At 37.0% G+C, this 23,623-nt stretch overlaps 1 protein-coding gene across 1 annotated transcript in view; it reads right to left on the bottom strand.

Annotated features, from left to right (window-relative positions):
• The window catches only part of LOC145685722 (lymphoid-specific helicase-like), a 79,929-nt gene that overhangs the window by 43,146 nt on the left and 13,160 nt on the right, over positions 1-23,623 (bottom strand). The window contains exons 4-7 of the mRNA XM_081758210.1: positions 16,946-17,088; positions 9,618-9,795; positions 8,046-8,210; positions 4,446-4,628 (exon numbers count right to left, since the gene is read on the bottom strand). Coding sequence (XP_081614336.1) covers positions 4,446-4,628; positions 8,046-8,210; positions 9,618-9,795; positions 16,946-17,088 — 669 coding nt within the window. The remainder of the gene's footprint in view (positions 1-4,445; positions 4,629-8,045; positions 8,211-9,617; positions 9,796-16,945; positions 17,089-23,623) is intronic.

The following is a 23,623-nucleotide window of genomic DNA, read 5'->3' as shown; positions in this document are numbered from 1 at the left end:
TGTACTGTTTCTCAACTCAACCCAACCTAACCTTCGACCGAACTCTTCGTTTTTGTACTTTAATTTAATATCTTCCATTCCAACTTCCCAACTTCCATTCCACCTCAAAGCCATGAAATATTCAAATTCATCATCTACTCTTAAGAAGAACATACAAGACGAATATGATGAACCACTTAAACACACACAACGTTGAGCAAAGCGTTAACTATTACGAGAGAAAACCAGAAGACTATTATGATAGAAGAAAGAATAGACATAGAAGGGTTCTCAACCCCACCTTGAGAGCTTAAGCATTCACCAACCATCCACTGTGCTTTAGAAAGAATAAAAGCTGAAGTGAGAATAAAGCTGACTGTTTCACATCTAGTAGCAAGTACTGAAGCTTTAATGAGTAACAAGTTTCTGCCTTTTTCCATTTATTTTTATATTTTTCTTAGAAAACTGCCAATGTAAAACATAAATCACACGAAAAAGTCATTTTAAATCCAGAAAAAAGTAACTTTTAGTGACAACTTGAAACAAAGTAACTCTCAGTTATATTTAAAGACTCGATATGAGCCTTGTTTCAGCATATTCCATATAGGAAGAAATATGGTAGGGTAAGTTCAGATTATCTATATAACAACTCCTTTCGGAAATGACACGCTCTTCAAAGAAAGACACATATTGCATGCTGGCACAAGAAATGTGAGAAGTGGCGCCATGCTGCTGAAAGTAACCTCCTCGTTATCCAACTGTTTTACGAACTCGTGGGGAATACCCGTGTAGGCTTCTGTATCTATTATTGTGAAAAAAAAAAAAAAAAAAAAAAGACTAGTAATGCGACGCCTCATAAAGCGCATCATTTTTTAATTTTCTTTATCATAAAGAGGCTATTTCGTACGGAGTATAAAGGTTCTCAGCCGAGTATTATCTGAACGCACGACCCAACAAATTCATGTTCACATCATTGGATTGTAAAATTGTGCTGAAACACTCATAATGTTTCCCAAAAGTCTCGATGCAATTGAGATCGTCCTACAGATTGGTAATGCCATTAGCACCAGACTAATAATAGTGTGTGTAGAGAAATTAACACTATAACAATCGTTTATCGTAACTGTTTGTTTCAGTTTGCACAACAGCGCTAGAAAAATATACTGAGTAATCTCACTTCTCCATCTACATCAGAATTCAGTTTCTGGCCTCCATTCGTATAATTCTAGTGTTAAATTACAACAAGCAGGTGAAAGACGCATTTAGGACAACCTTCTCCAGACGCCCAGTGCCACATTGCAACGCTGTACGTAACCTTCTTAAACGTACTGTTTCGAGAAACAGGAGATGTGTTAGATGCAAAATACAGCGGGAGGACATCTGCATCAGAAGAAAGTTTGAAAAATGAAATGAAATGAAATCTGTAAGTTTTACGTCCCACGGTTAGGCTAAAGGAGACGGTGATGATGAGTAATGAATGAAATGGTGGAATGAAGAAAGTGGGAGGAAACGGGAGAACCACGAGAAAACCCACGCACACGGTGTTTGTCCACCACAAAGTTCACTTGGTGGGGGCTGGGATCGAACCCGGGACCCCAAGCACCAGAGGTGAACGCACTACCACTGAGTCACCGCGGCCCCAGAAGAAAGTTTGAATAGCAGTTATTAAAAGGTTGTACAGAGTCAATCAAAATCTGTCAAAATTTTTTCACAACAGACTGGCACGCTAAACAGTATATTGCATAGGGTTCTTTGGGAGTAAATACGCATCTATCCAAACTAGTGGTGGGCACAAAAACAGGTTTTTCGGTTCCAGTCTTTTGAAAAACCAAAACCGGTTTTTGAAAGTTTTAAAAAACGGTTTCGGTTTTCTTCAAAACCGGTCCAGTCTTCACCGAAACTGGTTTCGGTTTTCTTCAAAACCGGTTCCGTTTCCCCCCCAAAATTTGTTCTATTTCTGACCAGAATAGTTTTGTTGTTCTCCAGAAACCGAATCCGTTTTCACAGAAAGTTTTGTGTGTTTTCCAAAAGTTTTCACCGAAACCGGTTTTTGGAGAAAACAGAAATGTCAGCTTTTCGGGTTTCGGTTTTTCTAGAAACCGAAACCGATGTCCGGTTTTTATAAAAAACCGGTTTTGTCCATCCCTAATTCAAACACGGTTATTGTTCAAGGGTTGGAAGAAAGGCACTATGAATCTGGTCTGAAAACTTTCTTAGTCATATTAGACGAAGGTATTCTGGATGTGACGTTCTTCACTGATGAATCATGGTTCGATCTTTCTAGTTATGTGAACACCCAGAACATACGGCTATGAAGTACACACAATTTGTATGCACCTCACGAAAATATCAATGATCAGAAGGTTAGGTGGTGTGGTGCACCAACTGTCAACGGACTATAGATTTTTTTTTTTTTTGACACCATAAATACGGAACATTACTACGGTGACATACCGTATTTCTACGAATATAGGCCGCGGTATTAAATTTATGAGAAAGTTCGATTAGACAGTACTTTGAAATGTATCTGTCTCCTTCTCCTTCTTCTTTAAAACTCTCGCATAACTAAGGGTAACTTATGAAGATGACCTTCTTTGCGATAGTGACTGAGCAGCATTCTCAATAATCTAGCGGGGGTAAGGAATCAGACACTGGTGATGCTGAAATGGCGGGAAGTGACTGTGCGTGATTTGGGTGGGTACAAAGAAAGTTGTTTTCTTTTTTTCAAGAAGAGCTACTATATATAAATATTTCGTATATATTTATATATACTGTATTACGAAGACTTGTATTTCTGGTAATAAAAATTTTAAGTCTACAAGTGCTTTTTGTGCCAGTGTAAGGTGTTATCGGTAGCCAATGAAGGTGGCAATTTTTGCGAACAAGATACGTTTTTCTGCTGTTTTCTTCTTAAAACTTTGATGATTTACAAACGTAGCTGCAGTAACTTATAATGGTATTAATTTCAACCCACAACATACGTGTCATTTTGAAATTGACGATTCATGATGTGAAGGGGGCAAATCTCGATTATAGGCCGCACCATGATCTTTCAAGCCAAAATTTAGGAAAAAATGTGCGGCCTATACACGCGCAAATACGGTATTACAACCTTTCGTTGGGCATCTCTCTGAGGCTGAAATTATAAGTGCTTGATTTCAGCAGGATGGCGCCAAGGTGCACACAACCTAAACATCCATGGCATTATTGAAATATATTTTTGGAAATCGCATTATCTCACGTAGCATTTGTCTGTATGGTTTCTTGATACTTTTGTCTTGAAAATCTCATTAATGTCTTCAAGAACATGAAGCAACCTGTTCAGATCTGCTTCTAGATCAATCATTACTTATAATAGGCACACTCCTCATGTACCACGATACGATACTGAATTCCACATTCCATGACAATCTCTACAGTTAGACACGAGTCCCCATGACTATTGGGACACTATTTTTTCCTTAGTTGCGTCCCTCTGATTTTATTTGACCAAGGAATGCACTTCGAACAAAACACTACTTAAAATCCTCTTATATCATAAATAGGGCAACCCAAAAGCATTCAAAGAAAAAATGAAATGAAATCTTTGAGTTTTACGTCCCACGGTTATGCCGGTTAGGCTAAAGGAGACGGTGATGATGAGTAATGAATGAAAGGGTGGAATGAAGAAAGTGGGAGGAAACGGGAGAACCCCGAGAAAACCCACGCACACGGTGTTTGTCCACCACAAAGTTCACTTGTCGGAGGCTGGGATCGAACCCAGGACCCCAAGCACCAGGGGTGAACGAGCATTAAAAGATTAAAAAGCATAACAGCAATTTATACATATGGTTGGTACCTTGAACAAGGCTGTGGTTGTCTAAAGGTCCAGAAGAAACTAATTTTAAAAGCATAATTTTAGAAAATAAAGCATAATTTAAAATATATAGCACAATTCTTGAAAAATTCTCTTTAACTGCAACTTTAACATACTGTATTAATACTTTTAAAAAACAATATTTACAATGCAAAATCTTTGAGATCATAACAATACAACACTGAAAAGCTTATTTTTATTTCTGTAAACTTTTCGGTGTAATCTTCTGAAGTGGAGACCTCACTCCAATATGCACACAAGTGGTATAAAAACTGAGTCGAGTAAAGTACATCTCTTTACAGTGCATTCAGTAGAAAGTTCATTAAATATGAAAGAAACTGTTGCATAAAATATTAATAAATAGATCAAGATGTTTAGAGTATTTAATATATAGTAAGTACTATACATTATAGACGATTAATGTAAAAAAAAATGATTGACATTAACAATAAAGCAAAATGTGAGTTGCTCTAATGATAAAATTATATAATTTTCAAAGAAAAAAAATGTAAATTTGTGCATTGAAGAAAAAAAAAAAAAAACATGAAGAATCTTTAAACCCCTCAGAAACTACAGGAAATTAAATAAACATAAGAAGTTCCTTCCTTACCTTTGGGGTAAATCTTTCGAATTCGATGATCCAATTAGGCAGAGTCGACAGCGGAGCAAGTATAAGGAACGGCCCAGGAACGCTCATTTCTATTAAATGACATACAAGACCTATACACTGGATAGTTTTCCCTAAACCCATTTCGTCGGCTAAAATTCCATTTACACCGTTCTCATAAAGAACCTACAAAGAGAATAATATGTATGTTAGTATTTGATTAAGACATGTGTAGGCGAACGACAATCGCCAGTAAAGGACAGAACATTTTCTACAGATTACTAATGTATTTTTAATATTTTTTTTTTTCAGGCAAATTTAAGAGACGGATATTGAAACTATGCTCAAAGACAAATTGAATAAATATCAAAGAAAACTCGTGCGCTTTTTTTAAAATTGTTTTCTATCGTTAACTGTGGAGAGAATCTTATTCTAGATCTAAACAACGTGTCTGTAATACAGGGTTCAAACTGAAATTCTGGTATTGATTTCCCTGACACGACATTACTGTCTAGAGTCACGTTCAGACCAAAAAAATAAAATAAAATAATTTTCATAATCAGTCCCCATCATTCCCACAGTAGTCCAATGTCCCCCCCCCCTTTTTTTTTAATACAATAAGTCTCACTTTCTTAGTGCAACTGTTTGTTATAAGTCAAACTTCCTGTAATCGGAATGTAATAAAACACTCGTATCAACCAATAATTGTACACTAACGATATTAATATCATGGCATTCTGAATACTCTCATACAAAAAGTAAACATATACATGAAAATGAAATGAAATGAAATCTTTGAGTCTTACGTTTCACAGTTATGGCGGTAGGCTAAAGGAGACGGTGATGAAATAATGAATGAAATGGTGGAATGAAGAAAGTGGAAGGAAACGGGAGAACCCCGAGGAAACCCACGCACACGGTATTTGTCCACCACAAAGTTCACTTGGCGGGGGCTGGGATAGAACCCGGGACCCCGAGCACTAGAGGTGAACGCTCTACCACTGAGCCACCGCGGCCCCTATATGAAAATGAAATGAATTTTTTTCCGTTTAGCGTCCCTTGATTATGCTCCTTAGGTTAACGGAGACGGATCATTAAGACAAGTGAATGATGGAAGAATTGGTGGAATGAAAATGTGGGAGGAAACGGAGGTACCCCGAGAAAACCCACGGACGCGATGTATATATTATATATATATATATATATATATATATATATATATATATATATATATATATATAAAATTTGGTTTGCATATTTGATTACCCACAACAAACAAACTTATTTTTCTTCTGAAGCATTTGATTTCTTTATTTAATTTGTTGTTCTTTCACAGCTTGTAAGCTTGTAACACCTTTCCGTGTTTCTCAAGCTTCTTTGTTTCTAATTTTATATTTCCAGCATTTTTCTTATGATTATCTTTTCCCCTTAAGGTGCTCTAGATATTTTCTGTAGGCATATATATAAAATAAAAACATAACTTCTATGAAATATAGCAGAATTCTCTGACTTTCGGCATAGTTTGAAGCATTTACCTGACTTTCAAGTTTAGTATGAATTCTCAATAAGTAAACTCTCCCAATAAACATGAAACAAGAAGGAAAAAAAAAAATAAAAAACAGTAATACTTCTTAGCTTAATGATTCAATTTCCAAGCTGCAATATTCATCTCTTGGATCCGGGGAGGGGCCGTGGTGGCTCAGTGGTAGAACGTTCACCTCTGGTGCTTGGGGTCCTTGATTCTTCGATCCCAGCTCGCGCCAAGTGAACTTTGTGGTAGACAAACATCGTGTGCGTGGGTTTTCTCGGAGGTTCTTCCGTTTCCTCACATTTTCTTCATTCCACCATTTCATTCATAATTCCATCACCGTCTCCTTTAGCCTTACCGGCATAACTGTGAAACGTAAAACTCAAAGATTTCATTTTCTTGGATCGGGGGCTGAACTACCGTGAATACTGTCGGAAAAATGCTAAAAATGTCTCAGGACAATACCAACTGTGAGAGGATGAAATGAAATCCTTACTTAAACGTCCTACGGATGGAACGAATAACAAATGAAAATGGATATGAAAGAATTCGTGGAATGAAACTGAAGGAGAAAAGGGGAAAATTCACGGACACATTATTGTCGAACACAAACTGGCATGGCTTGGAATCAGGGGTGTATACCGGAGTACATGGCGTATACTTACGCAATATTTTTATATTTCAGTGTATTTTTACTTTCAATTCACGAAAGCACGAGTGCATAATTGTACCAAAAATTCTAGCATTACATCACTGTTTGGAATCGAACCAGGAATCCTTTGCACCAGAGGTAAGTGCTTACCGTTGCTTCAAACAACTATGAAAAGATAGGACAGAAAAAGAAGTACTATTACAGTTTCATGTTTCTGCTAGTGATGTAGGTTTCAAAAACCTACGTTTTCGGTTTGTTTCCAAAAGTCCATCGAGACGCTTTATTTTCAGATGATTTTAAATGTTGAAGTGACCATAATCTTTTGTCGTGAGAAATGAAATATTTCAGTTTAACGTCCTACGATTATACCATTTTAGACCAAGGGAGACGATGATTAAGATAAATGAGTGACGACGCAAGAATTGGTGGAATGGGAAGGTGAGAGTACCCCGAGAAAACCCACGGACACGATGTTGTCCACCACAAACTTACTTGTTCGAGGATCGAACCAGGGTCCCACGCACCAGAAGTAAGCGCTTTACCATTAAGCCATTGTGTCCCCTTTTGTTGTCAATTCTACTGCCAAGCTCGTAGTATTGAATGCTGTCTGTGCTGGAGTGGTCTATGTTACTGAGAACTTAAAGGGCGCCTAAAGGAAAATGTCGGATTTTCGACAGAACACTTATCACTCAAACCACTCAAGTGATATTGAAGCAAAACTGTTCTATCACGAAGGAAGGATAATGATATACTGATTTTTTTTTTTTTTTTCTCCTTAAAAATAGGTTACTTCGGTCATTCATTATAATCATATACGCATTACATTTTGCAATCCAACTTTCCTCTTTCATCGCATGGCGATGTAATACAGCTTTAAAAGAACAGAGCTTCCTTACCTATATAAATAGACAGGGTGTCTACTAAAATTCCAAAATGAAATTTCGTGACTTTTTCGTGGTCTTTTCTTCACCAAATCATAAAATTTCCTAACATTTTCAAGAGCAAATTTGGGTGCGAATTAGGCCGAATTTTCATCCATGCGATAGAAACGTACTTTGCTTGCGATTTGGTAGCGTCTAAAGCAGACCATAGACATTTTGATGGTGAATTTTGACGTTTTATAGAACGAAATTTTCCAATCTATACTTACATTTGTACAGTTTAAAAAAATCGTGACCCAAAAGCTAAATTTCGTGACTTTCATGACCGTTTTCTGATTTCGTGACTACGTGTCCGATAGACAACCTGATAGTCTGAAACAGAAGTTATCTAAAACGTTTACAATAACTTACACAATTATATATGCAATAAGTACCAGTAGGCGATGAAATAACAGGTAAAAGGATTTGGCAAGTCCAACAGTCTATTTCTTTCTGTGATGATGTACCGTGATCAGATATATTAAGTGTGCCTGTATACTTACTCTTAACCAGTTAAGTCCCTCTATTTGGTACGGCCGCATTACAGCACCTTCGAGTAATCGGGGTTGATCAGTGGATACTACTAACCCATAATCTGTGACTCGCTCTTTAGCTTCACTAGTTTGTTTCTTCGCTAATGGCTTTACACCGTCATCATTTAAGAATACCTTTAAAAGAATAAAACAACATATAAGTGTAACACATAAATCACTAAGAATATATGGAAGATTAGTAAAAACAATACTACGTGGCTCTGGTAAACTACTAGGAGAATAGCTATCGTTGCCAATTGAGGCGTGATTTACTGACAACGCCGAAGGGAAAGGAAGCGAGTGCATCCACAGTGGATACGCCTGCCCCACTGGTATTTTGTATTGTAACGTAGGTGAAGTTATATAGGTAGAGTCCCGAAAACTCGGCCTAATGTAGACCGAAGGGTGGCAGAGTTTGTGAAAATGCCAGGTTATCGGGAATGGATGTAAAAAGGAAAAAGTACGAGTGTTTCCTCAGAAAATACAGTACTGTGCTTGTATGTATTAGTTGCTTGAGAATACAACAAAGAATAAACTGACCAAATATTCTCAAGAAATCGACTAACCCTGGCGAAGGTTGTGCTGGTAAACTGAACGGCTGAGCGAGCGCCGGGGCCAGACACGTGATAGAAGAGTGGCAGTGTGATGCGAGAAAAAGAAATGCGGGAAGAGGGGACACACGCACACTTGTTATTACAAGATAAATACAATTATTATTTAAAAAATAGTTAACAAGGAACAAAGACAACATGATAAGTCATCAATTACCGTAAGAGTTCATTTTTCTAGTTGCTGCCTTAACCTAGACTTTTGGGCACGGTAATTCAAATTCTAATCACATTTTAATTTCTATGGATGGCAACACTGAAAATTCTTCCGATTCATATTTTCGGCTATAGAACAACATTATCTATTATTGTGGTAAGCTACATTTCATTATCTCTTTTCACTTACGAAAAACGGGCAAAAGAAAAATTGTTAGCTTTTGAAAAGTATTTAGTGGTGTGCTCCCTTAAAATGTAATTCGTAAGTAACGAAGATAAATACTCAATACAATTAAAAAATAGATTCAAGTATAGAAAATGTTCAAAAAATATAGAAACATAACTGTTTGTTAATGTCTTATTTTACCGTATATATAAAAACGAAGCTTGACGTGTATTCCATGTATATTTGGTGAATACATTCTATACAGCACTTTATCACTACAAATAACAGTCCAAATTTTATACACTTATCAGTACACACAGCAGTCCAAAGTTTTACTGCATCTTTTCTTGAAATACTAAATTATATATTTTCCCCAATAAAGTTTTATTTTGAAGAAGACGCATAGAATAGGCAAAATAAAATTGTCTTAAACTGAAACTATAACCGCCATATAAACTTTGAAACGTTATTTTTCATCGTATCTTTAATGTTAAAGAATAGGTATTTTGCCTAACATCCGCTCTCTAGTCATACTAATAAGCACACCGGTCATTCAACTAATACACAATTGCTCGTAAAATTTTTTTATATGGTTTTTATGCAAGATCTCACCTTTGAACTTTGGTTTGGAGATTCGTCATCCAGTTTTCTCTTCTTTCTTTCCTCATTACTATTCGCCCGATTGGGACTTTGGCTTAATGAACCCGCAGAAGAATTAGCAACCGAACATCCTTCTTTCAACAATCTATTACTACCTTTATTTTCTTTTTCAGCACGCTGACTGGACAATCTGAAACAAAAACAAGATTCTACAGTTGTAAATTACAAACATATATATAAAAAATAAATACATCGCTTATGTTTGAAGCATTTGAACACTTTAATTTTATTTTTTTAGTAACTTCCAAATAAAGGAATCGACTTCTCTAAATTGACGATGATGATATTTACCTAAAGACATGTTGAAGTTAATAATTACAAACGGTAACAAGCACGAGTCGGTATACGGTTAGCATTCTTGGATTGTAATCGGGAGGCCAAGGACTAGAATTCAATAGCCAGGATTGTTGGCTGAGAAGTTTCGTTTCATCCCATCAAGAGAATAAAGGGATAGTACCTTTCTAGGGCATGGCAGACTTCCTTTCAGTATTTCTTCTCGAGCTTATCGTTGTCGTCTTCAGTGTGATATGGTCCGGCTGTATCATAAGCACATCCTTAATCTTTTACATAAATAAAAATGAAAGCGACTACGTGACTTAATAACTCTTAAACCACCCGACCGATCTTGATCAAATTTTCAACATAGATGAGGTTTGGCTCTGGAATGGTTTTTATCATTTCACTTTGATGGTGCAACTTAGGGGAGGGGGCAGATATATAAAAATGATCGAGAATGAGCGATATTAGTGTCGAATCCATAGTTTTCGGTATGAACAGTGACACTTCCGATGCCGCTTAAATCCAAATTCAACCCCACAACTTGGGGGAGGGGCCGATATCAGAGAGCGCTTTAGTAATAGTAAAACGTGACTGACTAAAGGAACATATTAATTTTTCGTATTTTAACTCAACAAAGCGGGTAATTGACTGTTAGCACTAAATAAACATTGACACCCATCCAAAGCTTATACATGGTCTCGAAAGTTCTGTTTTTAATATACGAGTTACCGTGAATCTTAAATAGATTAAGTAGAGAGGTTCTGTTTAAAAAGAGAAAGATAAATTACAATCTACAGTGGAATCTCTTTAATTCGAAGTCCAAGGGGACACGAAAAAAATTCGAATTATCCAAAATTCGAATTAACCAAAAACACTCATTTTAAAGTAAAATTAAGGAAACAAAATAATTATACTGTATACGAAAAACTAATTAACTAATTAACACCTTATCTTTAAAGCACCACGTTTTTGTATGGAATTATAATATGAGCCGCAATTCGACATTGTGCATAATGTACGCCAATAGATCACAAACGAATCTGGTTACCTTTTTGGCACTGCTTTTAGTTCAGTTAAAAAGAATTCCACAAATGTCTCCTGCAAGTGATTTGGTAGTAGAGGACAGAGTTCAAGGTAGTTCACACTTCTGCAGATGGGATGGACACTTCCAGGTTATTGAGGAGGAGGAGAGAGGCATACCAACCACCTTCTGTAGGATTCTCTATACCAGGAGGGAGTCCAGCGGAGGTGGTATCAACAAACGAAGCTTTCCCTTTCCCACGGCCGCCTCTGGGTAAACAAGAACCAGTTGAAATTGCATTGTTCTGTTTCCAATCTGTCGGACACTGCAAATTTTTTAATTGTAAATACTTCGAATTATCCAAACACGAGGTTCAAAAGTTCGATTTATCCACGATTTCTTACCATTGTTTTTAATACAGTTTTCAAGGGGAATAAACTTCTGTTCGAATTATCCAAGTTCGAATTAAAGAGAGTCCGCTGTATAAGGATTTAAACAACATACGAAAAGAACTGTTTCCGCCAAAAATTCTTACTAGTAAAACGACTGAATCAGGCGCAACGTTACCAGATACCACATTGTGATAATTTTAGACTTTCATGTTAAGCTCTATTTTTATATATAAGTGTGGGAAACCTTAAAGAATAATTCTGTATGTCCGTTCATCTGCTTATCTGCCCACATATCAGTGCAAAAACGATGGAAACCTAAAAAACTTTGATAAGGATCCAGGATTCCCAAGACTAAGTGTCATATCCATCCTAACCCCTTTATTCAAAATCGGAAGAGGTATACTTAACTACTTCCGGTTTCAATACTGGATTTCCGTAGTTTGATATTCCATTATATTTTTTTTTTAAAAGGTGAAACGAAAGTTATTTATTAGAATCAGACAGTGGGCCTTTAAGATCGTACTCTTAGTGCTTCAGTTCGTCCGTTGGCTCGGTTACAATAGCTCTGTGAACGAAATCTTTTGAGTTCAACGTCCCACGCTTATACCCGTTAGGCTAAGGGAGATGGATGATGAAATAATTGGTGGAATGAGAACATGGGAGGAAATAGGATTACCCGAGAAAACCTACGAATACAACAACATAGTCCGCCACAAACTAACTTGTATGGAGATCGAACCAGGGACCCTACATACCAGAGGTAAACATTCTGCTACTGAGCCACCGTGCCCTCTGCTACATATAAGGAAGGACTTGCTCAAAACTGAAACAGAGAAATTACGAATTGCAGAATAAAGATTCAAGTGTAATATTGAGAAGTCCTCGAACTTAAAAGAAACAATCCCAGCTATCCAGGTTACTTTTATACTTTGCGCTTGTACAAATCTGTAAGCAACAAAATATAATATGTTAAGATTGGAGGTTTTTTCTAAGTACAGTATTTTCTTTGTTTCCTATTGACTTTTAATTTGATTTTCTTTTTTCGTGCAATTTCTTTAAAATTTACCAAAAGTAGTTATATAATTTTAGAAGTAAATTACTTTTGTCAACTTTGAAAAAAAAAAAAAAAAAAAGGTTTCTGATTAAACTCCAGGCTTTTTCCATGTACAAAAGTAAATTCCCAATTAATTCCAGGTTTTTCAGGTCAGAAGACACCCTGTATAATCAAATGTCTTTCGGAATACTCTGTTTTCAATTTTCTTTTACAGGACAGTGCAATAAATCACACCAATAACGGGATTTCCAACAAAGCAGATAAACTAATCGCAGGTAAGATCCCAAAGTGGACAGAAATATTGAGGTTACTGGTGCACAGATATTAGAAACCAGCAGTAAGAAGGTTAATTGTATTTAGGCAACTACAACTAAAGAGTTAATAATATAATCTAATAGACGCAGTAAATAAAGTTTATAAATTATTATACACATGCGTCATTTCATATCCTTAAATATATTAGCAGCGTCTAAACCAGAAGTGACGAACGCATCGACCGCACCACTCTACTAGCTAGATGATCATCAAATCATGAGAGAAAACCTGTAGTTATACTGTCTGCATCGGTTACTTTATTATTATTATTATTATTATTATTGTTGTTTTTTAAGTGTAGCATGCCGACCCGTAATCCTAGTTTTTCGAGGTTACGTTTTGGTTTCCCTGTGATTTTAAGATCATAATTAGCACTTACAATCATCTAATTGCTCTATTGTACTCTATTTAATTCAGGTCTTGTTCATTGTTTAAATTGTTTCTTTCTATTTTTATTCATTCTGTGAATTTAACTTAGCTTGAACAAAATCTAAAGTTTCCTGTTTGCTTCCTAAGATTAGGAAGCGATTTGTCGTATCTTTTTCTCCCTCTTTTCTGTGTCGAAAGAGAAGTGAGTGTAACCTTATAACCTCTGAATCACCACACGTGTAGAGTATCCAATCCTTGTGTCTTGTAAGCTATGAACAGGCAAATAAATATGAATATGAATATCTGAAAGTCATGTGTGACTTCTGAATACTCTTATTGTTCTCTGTTAAGTCCAGATGTTTGCTAAGAGTTTTCTAGACGCATAATTAGAGTTTTGTCGCCACCGTTGACATTTCTAGGTATTAAAACTGTCCATTTTTGACACTACGTAATTTAAGCGTCTGATGCACATTTGTTTTATTGGTATCATTGTGAAACTGGTAAAATCTTGATAAAACACGATTTTGTCTGTATTATCAAATTAACCTTTAACTTTTAATTGGAATATTTTGTGATAAATCACGCGTAAGTCTTATATTATTTAAATTATAGCGCACGCGTGAATACTTTAACCAACACCCCTAATAGTCGTTCAGATAATATGCATCCAATCTAAACGCAACTAATAGTTTTATTGCACCCGGATGTTCTTATTTCTGAAAGACACCTTTTCAGTATACGCCCATGTTAGTGACGTGTGCTGAAACTTCCCCGAATACAAAACGGTTCTCCAAGCCTGTTTCGTGGGCGAAAATCAACGTTACTTCTGGAGGCACAGGTTGCTGCCTGTCACCCTTCTGGAGGGGGCTCCTGCCCACCTTCTCTCCGTCCTTCGCCCGTCGGACTTCATTTCTTCTCCGACTTTATCAAGAGTCATAGAGAGAAGAAACTTACAGAGCTTATCAGTGTATCTTTACACTGCTTCAGTGGAGAACTTCCATAATCTCCGTTGTCCTTTAAGTGGACCTTCCGACATTCATTGTGTGTGCATAATTTTACGAACTGTGTTGAACTTTGTCATTAGTGAAATCTCTGGTTACGTTAAGCAGGCAGTTAAATTTCTATATTTTCATTGAACTGCTCTCATTTGTCTTTTAAGTCTCATTACATTCTCGATCATATGGATTTCACGCATACGCCACTACAAACTCAGGCGTCACCTAATATTGTTTCTTCTGTAGAAAGATTTATTTATTCAAAAAGATACAGAATGCTCTGTGCTGTACCTACGAAACAGTTAATAAAAAAACTCATACTACTTCTAACTCGGCGTTCCAATCATTTTAACGCTTGTCAAAACCTCTCAAGTTATTGCCTTATTTACTGCAAAATTCTCTTACAAGTTATCTCCGAAGATTGCTATTCGTTGATGTCGTTCTATCACGAAAGTTGTCTTGTTAATGTTTGAGCTTTGCGAACTTCGACTACGTTCACGCCTGCTAAAGACTTAGCGCTTCACTCACGTTAATGTTTGTGAAGCTGTGTGAACTATCACCATCTTGTGCCCTGCGATTCAATTTCCATCCCGACATTCACCGGTGAAAATTCCCCTTGGAGAGAAGACTTCGATCTCTGAAGGAATTGGCAGCGTCTACCAGATCTTCCGCTCGGATCTAGCTAGATTTGGCTTTTTTGGAACATCGACTCTGTGAAACATTTATTACCGCCACGCCACGATCAACTTCAACATCACCTCGGAAGGACAAGACGAAACGAGGCCACCTGAAATTGTTCTTCATTCTCCGCATGTTTTTATTTGTGAGGTGAGCGATTTAATTTGTTTCTGTGAATTAGAAATGTGCTTTGACTCTCAGAATCACGCGCCCTTTTGCGCACCCAACATCTGCATTCAATAATTGTTCTTACACAAGTGCTTCTAACAATCTGAGTTGTTGGTGATAAGTATCTCTCCCGATCTATCGCTTTATTTGACAATTATCACTAGGCTAATTTATTTCATGCCGTTGATTGATTAAGTATCGCTTTTAAATGACTAATAATAACCAGAGTCTGACCCCTCTCTAATTACATTTTTGTAGACTGAGTAACCGTATTACTAACTTAGTCTTTTCATTGTATTAGTTTTGACCTAATTAATATTTGGTGTGTAGCAAGTGCCTGATTGCTTGTTGTTAAGTCAAGCTGTCGTCCCGCTACAATTTTTTTTTTTCGCACTAGCTTACACTGTTATTTTGTTCTAGTGCTCAGATTAAGCTCTTTCCTGTCGCGCTTCACGCTAAATGAACCCGTGTGAGTCGCCACTGTCATACTGCGTTCTGGCATATATTTGTGGGACACTTCTAAATCAATGCTAATCCGAATTCCCATTAAACTTGTGTTATTGTCTTAAGTGATTAATTATTTTATTGCTTTTGTCATAAGTAGACACTTGTAAGTGTCCTGTTCTCTTCCTTTACAAGATTGCCTCCCCTATGTTGTCGGCAGTTGTTCGAACAGGACTGCTCCATTTTAAGGAATTGAGTGTCGAGCTGAAAGATAGCTCCTGTCATTTAAGTTTACCTGTCAAGCGATTCTTGTAAGTAAATGGCATTCAAACGATATTCTCATGGTCATCACCTAATTACACTTTCAGTTTAATTTAGCCAACCTACAATACAGATGCGCGTCGCTAACAATTCTAAATGTTCGTGACTTACGGTAGGATCGTTCCATAGGTGGCCACAGCGGTTTTTTGGCATCCTGCCGCCGGCCACGACAAAAGTTTCCTCAAGCGGGCTATTGAACAGAGAAGTAGACCGTCAGTGATTTCTGAAATGAAAAGTAGCCCACAAACCTTAAAAGGTTGACTACCTCTTTCACTCTCAAGCTGTTCGGACTTTCTAAAACGGAATTTGAAATCTTTTATTTCAAGTATCTTCTCAGCTGCCACAGAATGCTGGGTCGGCACAGAAGTCAGTTGATACATCGAGAATAAGAACCTGAACCAGAGCCAGGACATGTCGGTCTTTCACGCTGAATTTATTTGCAGCTTCTTGGAAGTACCTCTGAAAATATAAACCAGTGGTTCCCAACCTTGTTCACATAGGGACCTTTCCCTTCTGTCCTAGCCACTGGTTGATCTGACCGCTTTTACGATTTCGCATTCAGTATTGAATTATCAAATCACCAATAACAATAATAATGTTAATTCTCACCAATTTATATCTTTCCAGGAAAACTTCTGCATATCATTGTAGTGCAATATTATTTTGTGCCAACTTGCTCCTAATGGAACTACAGTTCATCTTAATAGTTATTTTAAGTTTATACGACATTTAATTTTATGTCTGTCTGTTACAACAATGAACAAAGACCAGAAGCCTCGAAATAAGGGTGTGAAGAAGAATGCGAAGAATTAGCTGCATCGAATGGCAATCAAATGAGGTGTTATAAATAGTGTGGGAGAAAAGGATAATTTTAGATGTAACTGAAAACAGGAAGAGAAACATGGAATAGTTGGCTGAGATGGAATTGTCATGAGGGACGTGTTGTAGGGTGTGGTGGCGTGAAAGAGAGGTAAGGGCGAAGGAGGCTACAGTTGATGGACTGTATCAAAGCAAAAGAGTATGAGGAGAAAAAAAGAGGCTGAAAACCGTGGTACAAGGAAGCTTGCGGCAATAATGACGGAATACTTATGATGACTATGAAGAATAACTTAAAAATTAACAGACCAGCCACAATTTTAATATTTGCAATTACTAATGTAGTATATTTTTGTCTGTAGCTTGCGCCCCCACCCTTCTCGCTTGGGAACCACGGTCTAGTTAAATAAATAAATAAAAGTACTTACTTTTGCTTCTGTAGTTTCTTTTTGGACATTTGTTGCTGAGACTCGATTTTGTTGATAAGGAAATCTGTGTAAAATTTGCTTCGTGTTAGCAGCTGCAGCAATTTCTGGAACCTCTTCTCCTTCTCTTCTTTCTCGCGTTTTTCCTGGAATGCAGAAAAAAATCACTCACGTGTTAAAATAAAATATGAGAAAATGGCACTTTAAGATATGAGCACTTCAAAAATGGACTGTACGAATTATACGGATGCACATTACACGAACGATCTATAATTATTCGAACATTCAAACAGCAAATGTCTTTCTAGTAGACATTGGGTAATATGCATAAAGATGAAAATACAGTGAAACCTGTCTTTAGCGGAATCGAGCGGGACTAGCAAAAAATTCCGTTAATGTCAGGTTTCCGCTTAATAGAGACCTTTATTAAAAAAAAAAAAAAAAAAAAAAAAAAAAAAAAAAAAAAAAAACATGCTTATAACGGACATACTGAGAAAACATATCGTTCTACGTAGCTTGTTCACTTACAGTACTTCTTTCTTCTACTAACTAATACACACCCAAACACACACACAAATTAAAATGAACACAAAATATGCTATGTACACGTTTACTGTATTTTTCCAATATTCAAACAGGGTTTCTGTATGCATTGCTGCTTGGCTGCTTGACTGTTCGCATATGCTGTAGCCTGAGAAACTACACTAAGTAAATCAGTCGTTATTCCCTAAGGCAAATTGTTCAGAAGGTTTAACAAAAGAACGAAGGATTTATCGCAGACAGTGTAATATATATGTTTGCCCCTCATACAATATCTAAAAATTTTCTAAACGCTGTAGTCCGAAACTCAGAATTTTCCGTTATTAGGTTTATTTTGCTTTCCGTTGTCCGCGTAACACAGTTTCCGCTTAATGAAGTGACTTCTACATATTTTTTAACTCCAAAATTCATGGGACCGTGAAATATTTCCGTTTAAGACAGTTTTCCGTTTAATAAAGGGTCCGTTGAAGGCAGGTTTTACTGTACTAGTGAGTATAATCTCATCTCTTGAACGAGATTAATCTACAAGTGAGTTCTTAGTCGTAATTCGTATGCATAAAAAGAACGAATAGAAATGAGATTGTTCTCACTGTGACAGGCAGTTCCGTCTCATGTGAACTTGGCTTTGATGACGTAATGAATACGATGTTTATTTCCTTCCCTTTTCTAAATTAAGGAATTCACAGGTGTGTAGCAAGTGAAAGCATGTCAGTAAAATTAAAATCCGTAGCGCTATTTATGCAGCACAAAAGCACGACTTTTTCTTCTGTTGGATTAGATTTGTAGTGGTTTTCAAACTTTCCGACAGCGCGGAACCCTGTTCATTTGAGAAGTGATCTGTGGACTTCCTTGCAATGCTATCTGAAATTTCACATTGCATTAAAAATATACTAATTAGAATAACTACTGATAAGAAAAAGATCAAAAAATATAATGCAATAAGTAATTTATTCTAAAGATACATGATTGTTTCCTAGTGAAAGACATTTCAATTCAAAATACAGTACTTTCAAGACTGGATTTTTTTTATTATTTTTATTTAATAAGGAAATCCACTTGAGAAACAACGTTCTCAAATTAGGGGGTTACTAATGTGAGGAATGAAATTGTCCATAAATGCATTGAGCTCGGGAATAATTTTTGTCACCATCAATCTTAGGTCGGATTCCACATTAAAACGATTTCGCTTTCAAGTTTCAACACTGCAAAGAGCAGAAAAAGTCTGCTCACATAAGTGGTAAGGAAAGGCATCAAATGTTACAATGCCTTTTTAGACAATTCTTCATACTCACAGCGCACACGCAAACCAATTTGACTCAAACGTTACTCGCAGTGGCGGACCTAGAAACATATTTTGGGAGGGGTTTCTCATTTTTTTCTTTTTAAGAAATCCCAGAATTGGGGGAAGCTTGATGTTTATAAGCATAGGAATGACTAACATTTACTTCTTTTTCTTTTTTAAAAATCTGAAGTTGGTGGCATGGTGTGAGCTTTTCGTCACTTGAAGATGAAATTCATGAAATTCCGAGGTGTCGTGCAGTTAATGTACACTCATGTCCAAAATTATTTTCGCATGTCTATAAATGTGTTGTTGTACGAATATAATTTGATAACGAATTCGCCCGGTATTTCTTATAATGTTAGTATGTGTATAACCGGCAAAGAGATGTACGTGGCAAATTTCATGTCAAAAGAGCAGTAAATAAGAACAATAAAACGAAAATAAAACTTTCTTGTCTATTTAGCAACATTTTGTTTCACTCATTCTAAGTTTCTTATTTATAATTCTTTTGCTACGAAATTTACAACAAATATACATTTCCCGATTATACACATAGTATCAGTATTAAAAGTACCTTGCAAAATGATTATCAAATTATATTCTTACAAGAATAGAGTTATAGATATGCGACAATCATTTTGGACATGAGTGTACAACTGCTTTTGAAAAAATGCCCTAACAAAGAAGGAGCTTCTCTCACTTGAAGTAGTCCTGTATAACGGTTGATCAATTTCAGAGCAGAAATTTAGTAAAGTACAGAACATTTTAGATATAAATGTAGAGAACAAACGTAGATATATATTTTTTAAGTAACTGAAAAAACACTTCTTGTATAACAGCTGTGAGTTCTATTTTATTAAAACACATTTCACTTTTTAGGCGATGCGGACCTCCTGGCTAAGTCCCACGAACCCCCAGAGGTCCGGGGACCCAACTTTGAGAACTACTGAATTAGATTGATTGAAGTACGGCTACTTTCGTTTGAATATTCCAGCATGTAAAACAGTGACGACCAAGTTCATTGCACTATACGGCCACAACTCTTGTTTTAATTTTGACGAACCAATTTGGGAACCCTTTTGCATAAGTGATAGGGAAACAAAACGAAAGTGCTAACTCATGCAACAGTACAAAAATGCAATGTAATCTTACAGTTTAACGTCTTACTATTATACCATTTAGACTGCGGGAGACAATGATTAAAGCAAATGAATTATTATGGAAGAATTAGTGGAAGGAAATGGGAATACCCCGAGAAAATCCACTGACATGATGTTGTCCATCACAACCTCACTTGGCCGGGAATCGAACCAAATACCCCACGCACTAGAGTTAAACGCTCTACCACTTTTTTAAAACTTAACTGATTCACCGAACAAGTAGCAGTAACTTAATTTCCTTAATTTTACTATACTTTTACTTCACTGTACAGTCTACAGTTTTTCCAGTAACTTCCTTGACGACAGAGACACGAACACAGAACCATCGAGGACAGTTAAAATTTCAAAGGCTCTCTCGCCGATAATCGAAGCCGGAACCCCGTACACCAAAGGCGCACGTGCTAGAAACCAGACCAGCGGGAAGAACACTACTGAGGCACCGTGCCCTTATCTCATGCAACAGTGTTTGGGGTTTCCGCGGATTTTGAAAAAGACATGGCGACCTCGGTTACCCGAAAACTTCTAGAAGAGGTTAAAGGACGGGAATCAAAGTTTTAAAATAAGCAGAAAAAATTCGATTAGCTCACAAATTATAAGAAATAGAAAAAATGATCAACTGCAATCTTGTTCCTCATAAAAGGATACATGGAATCTCACACAGCGAGTATTAGAGCGCACATGTTGAAATCGGAAATAGACGGGGAACCAGTGACCCTAAAATGGAGTCCACTATGAATTACTTAACAAGAAGTGGTTCCTCCGTACATCACCATATTTATTTATTTATTATATTTATTTTTTAACATTTAGGATATAGGAGTTTACATTTTTGAGCTTTGGGCATCGAAGGTCATTTAGCCCGTCACATACATGAGGGACGACGTGGCTCGGCGAACACACTATCCGAGGAAAGGGAAGGAAGGAAGGAAGGAAGCAGCCTGGGACCTAAAAGTTAGGTACTACCCAGGTATTTTCTTGGTGTGAATGAGAAAAACCCAGGAAAACCCCATTCAAAATGGCTGGCCTGAAAAAGCTTCTCCACTTTTTCCACCGAGGGCTTCCAGTGGGAATCGAACCCGGGATTGCTCGCAATGAAGGCAAGAGCGTTAGCTGCTACACTAAGCGGGGCTACTATTTATAACTTGCTTTAGTTTATTTACTGTATTTTTTATCATTGAGAGTGCAACATAAGAGCAAAAACTCTTCTTCTCATTATTCAGAGCCCCACTTCTGGTTTCCAGTCAATTCCCAAGCAAATGCTGTGCCATCATGCACATTAGAGCCTCTTCGAACTTTGTACACTTTTCTTCTTGGTTACACATCCATAAATTCAGCCATTTCGACCCACTCTTAACACACTATGGGACAAAGTGAACTAGGTACTGAGGTGGTTCACAAAATTTGGAGATTAAACTCAGCTAGTTGAGATTATACTCAACTTTATGCAAACGAAAAGTGAGAAATCACAGTTTGATTCATCAGTTCCGAGCATTTAGTCAGGTACTTGAGATTATACTCAAATGACGTCACGTTGTCTCGCTTTTTATGCATACAATCTTGAGATTAATATCAAAATCTTAAACGAAGAGTAAGATCTCACTTTTATGCATATCAGCCATTACGTAGTATTCACGATAGACGAAAGCACATGATTAATTAAGTTCTTTCAGGAAAGACCTGCAAAGGAATTATGTAAGAGATACTTCTGGCACATCTTTCAAAATATTACAAATTATTAGCATCTAATGAAAAAAAGGAGGGGGGGAGGAGTCAATGAGACTTCTACCACTGAATAGAACTAGTCCAGCTGAACAAAATAATATGAAAGATTCCAAATCCCTATGCGTAGGTTTCGAGAAAAACTATTTTTTTTTTTGCCAACTTACATTTTTATAGTGTACGATAAGCACGTTACCTATGATGAAACTGATACTATACAAGGTGTTCCACATAAAACCGGTATGGCTCATTTCCACTTTGGCGTTCATAAATAAATGGATGTTGGCCTCGCTGCTTATCAGGCTAATATACTTGACTACACTGAAATATCACATTACTTCTAGCGAGACGTAATAGTTGTGTTAGACAGTTTAAAAGTAATTTTGGTGGAAATTGTGTAGTATGCAATTGAACGCCGAATTGATATTATGAAATCTTACATAATATGCTGCATTAAAGAAACTAAAGAAATGTGGCAACATACCACATAGCCGCAACGGATCAAGCCCTCATAATCAGAACAATTCAAGTTCTATACAAAAAATGGAGGACTACAGAATTCGTTGGGAATGTAATAAAAGACGGGTGTCCAACAGCAAAGAACACGGTGAAAACAGAAGTCGCAGTAACATATTGAGAAGCCCAGGAAATCGATAAGGGAATTATCTCAAGTTCGTGTATCCCGCACAACATCCCATCGAGCTCCATTTATGACCATTTCGCGTGACTGTAGTCCATCAATTGCAAGAACCAGACAAAGCTTAACGAGTTACTTATTGCAATTGAGTGTTATCTTCAACCCTGATGGTTACTTGAATCCCATGGTCTTCTTTATGACAGATGAAGCTATTTGGTTACGTTAGCTCACAGAATTGCAGATGTTGGTCGCAGGATAATCCAGGGTTTGAAAAACTCCGGGCTTTTTTGAAAAAGCCAAACTCATCTGGGCCCATATGGGTATTTTCGGGTTTAATTGGTTTTTTTCGAAATATTCCAATGTCTTTGGGGTAAAAGTGTTAAAATGTGATTTATATTTCAAGATTGTCATTGTCACAACTTGCAACAATTTTCTACTCGCTGGTGTTTTGAAAAACATGGCCGCCATTTTGAAATTTTACATTCAATCGCCCAGAAAATCTATTAAGCAAATTTAGCATATCTCGTGTTTCCACCGTCAAAATTTCAACTTAAAAGACTGTAAATTGCTCTTCGTAGCGTGGATAATCACTGGTTTGAAAAAATGGCCGCCATTTTAATATTTTACGTTGGTATGCCGCCAAAATCTATACAAGAAATTTACAGTGTCTCGTGCTTGTACTCTGAAAATTTTAACTTAAAAGGCCGAAAGTTGTACCCTGTAGTGTGTGTGGTAAAGGCAGACAAACGAGTTGAGTTGGTGTTTAACGTTCCTTTCAGCAGCGAGGCTATATGAGACGGGACCTACTGATTAAGGTGGAATCCAAACCACATGAGCTCCCTCCGGGAAGCAAACCCGGGTCCCACGCCGAAGACGCGTACATTAACCGCATAGCCTGAAGCAGCTCGGCAGACAAACGAACAAATGGAGATCAAGTCATCCAGAAGCCTGACTGACGTTCGCCAAATAGGCCTATGAATACCAAAAGGGGTCTATGAATTTAAAACAAAGATACAATTCATGTTGTATGAAGTAAATAAATGGTTTAAAATGTCTTATATGAAATTAACATCTTACAGCGTAAATAAACCTGCCATATTTTCTCCATGAGAATACGGGACACCTCAGATTCCCCTCCCCCCTCAACTTTACAACACAATGCAATGAACTGTAGTTGGGTTATGAACAAAAGTATAATAGGCCGCGGTGGCTCAGTGGTGGAGCGTTCACCTCTAGTGCATGGGGTTCTTAGTTCGATCCCAGCTCGCGCCAAGTGAGCTTTGTGGTAAACAAACACCTTGTGTGTGGGTTTTCTCGGGATTCTCACGTTTCCTCCCACTTTC

This window comes from Thermobia domestica, chromosome 5 (genome assembly GCF_964235325.1).
Source record: "Thermobia domestica chromosome 5, izTheDome1.hap1.1, whole genome shotgun sequence".
Lineage (NCBI taxonomy): Eukaryota > Metazoa > Arthropoda > Insecta > Zygentoma > Lepismatidae > Thermobia > Thermobia domestica.
This window is presented reverse-complemented; position numbering and strand designations above follow the sequence as displayed.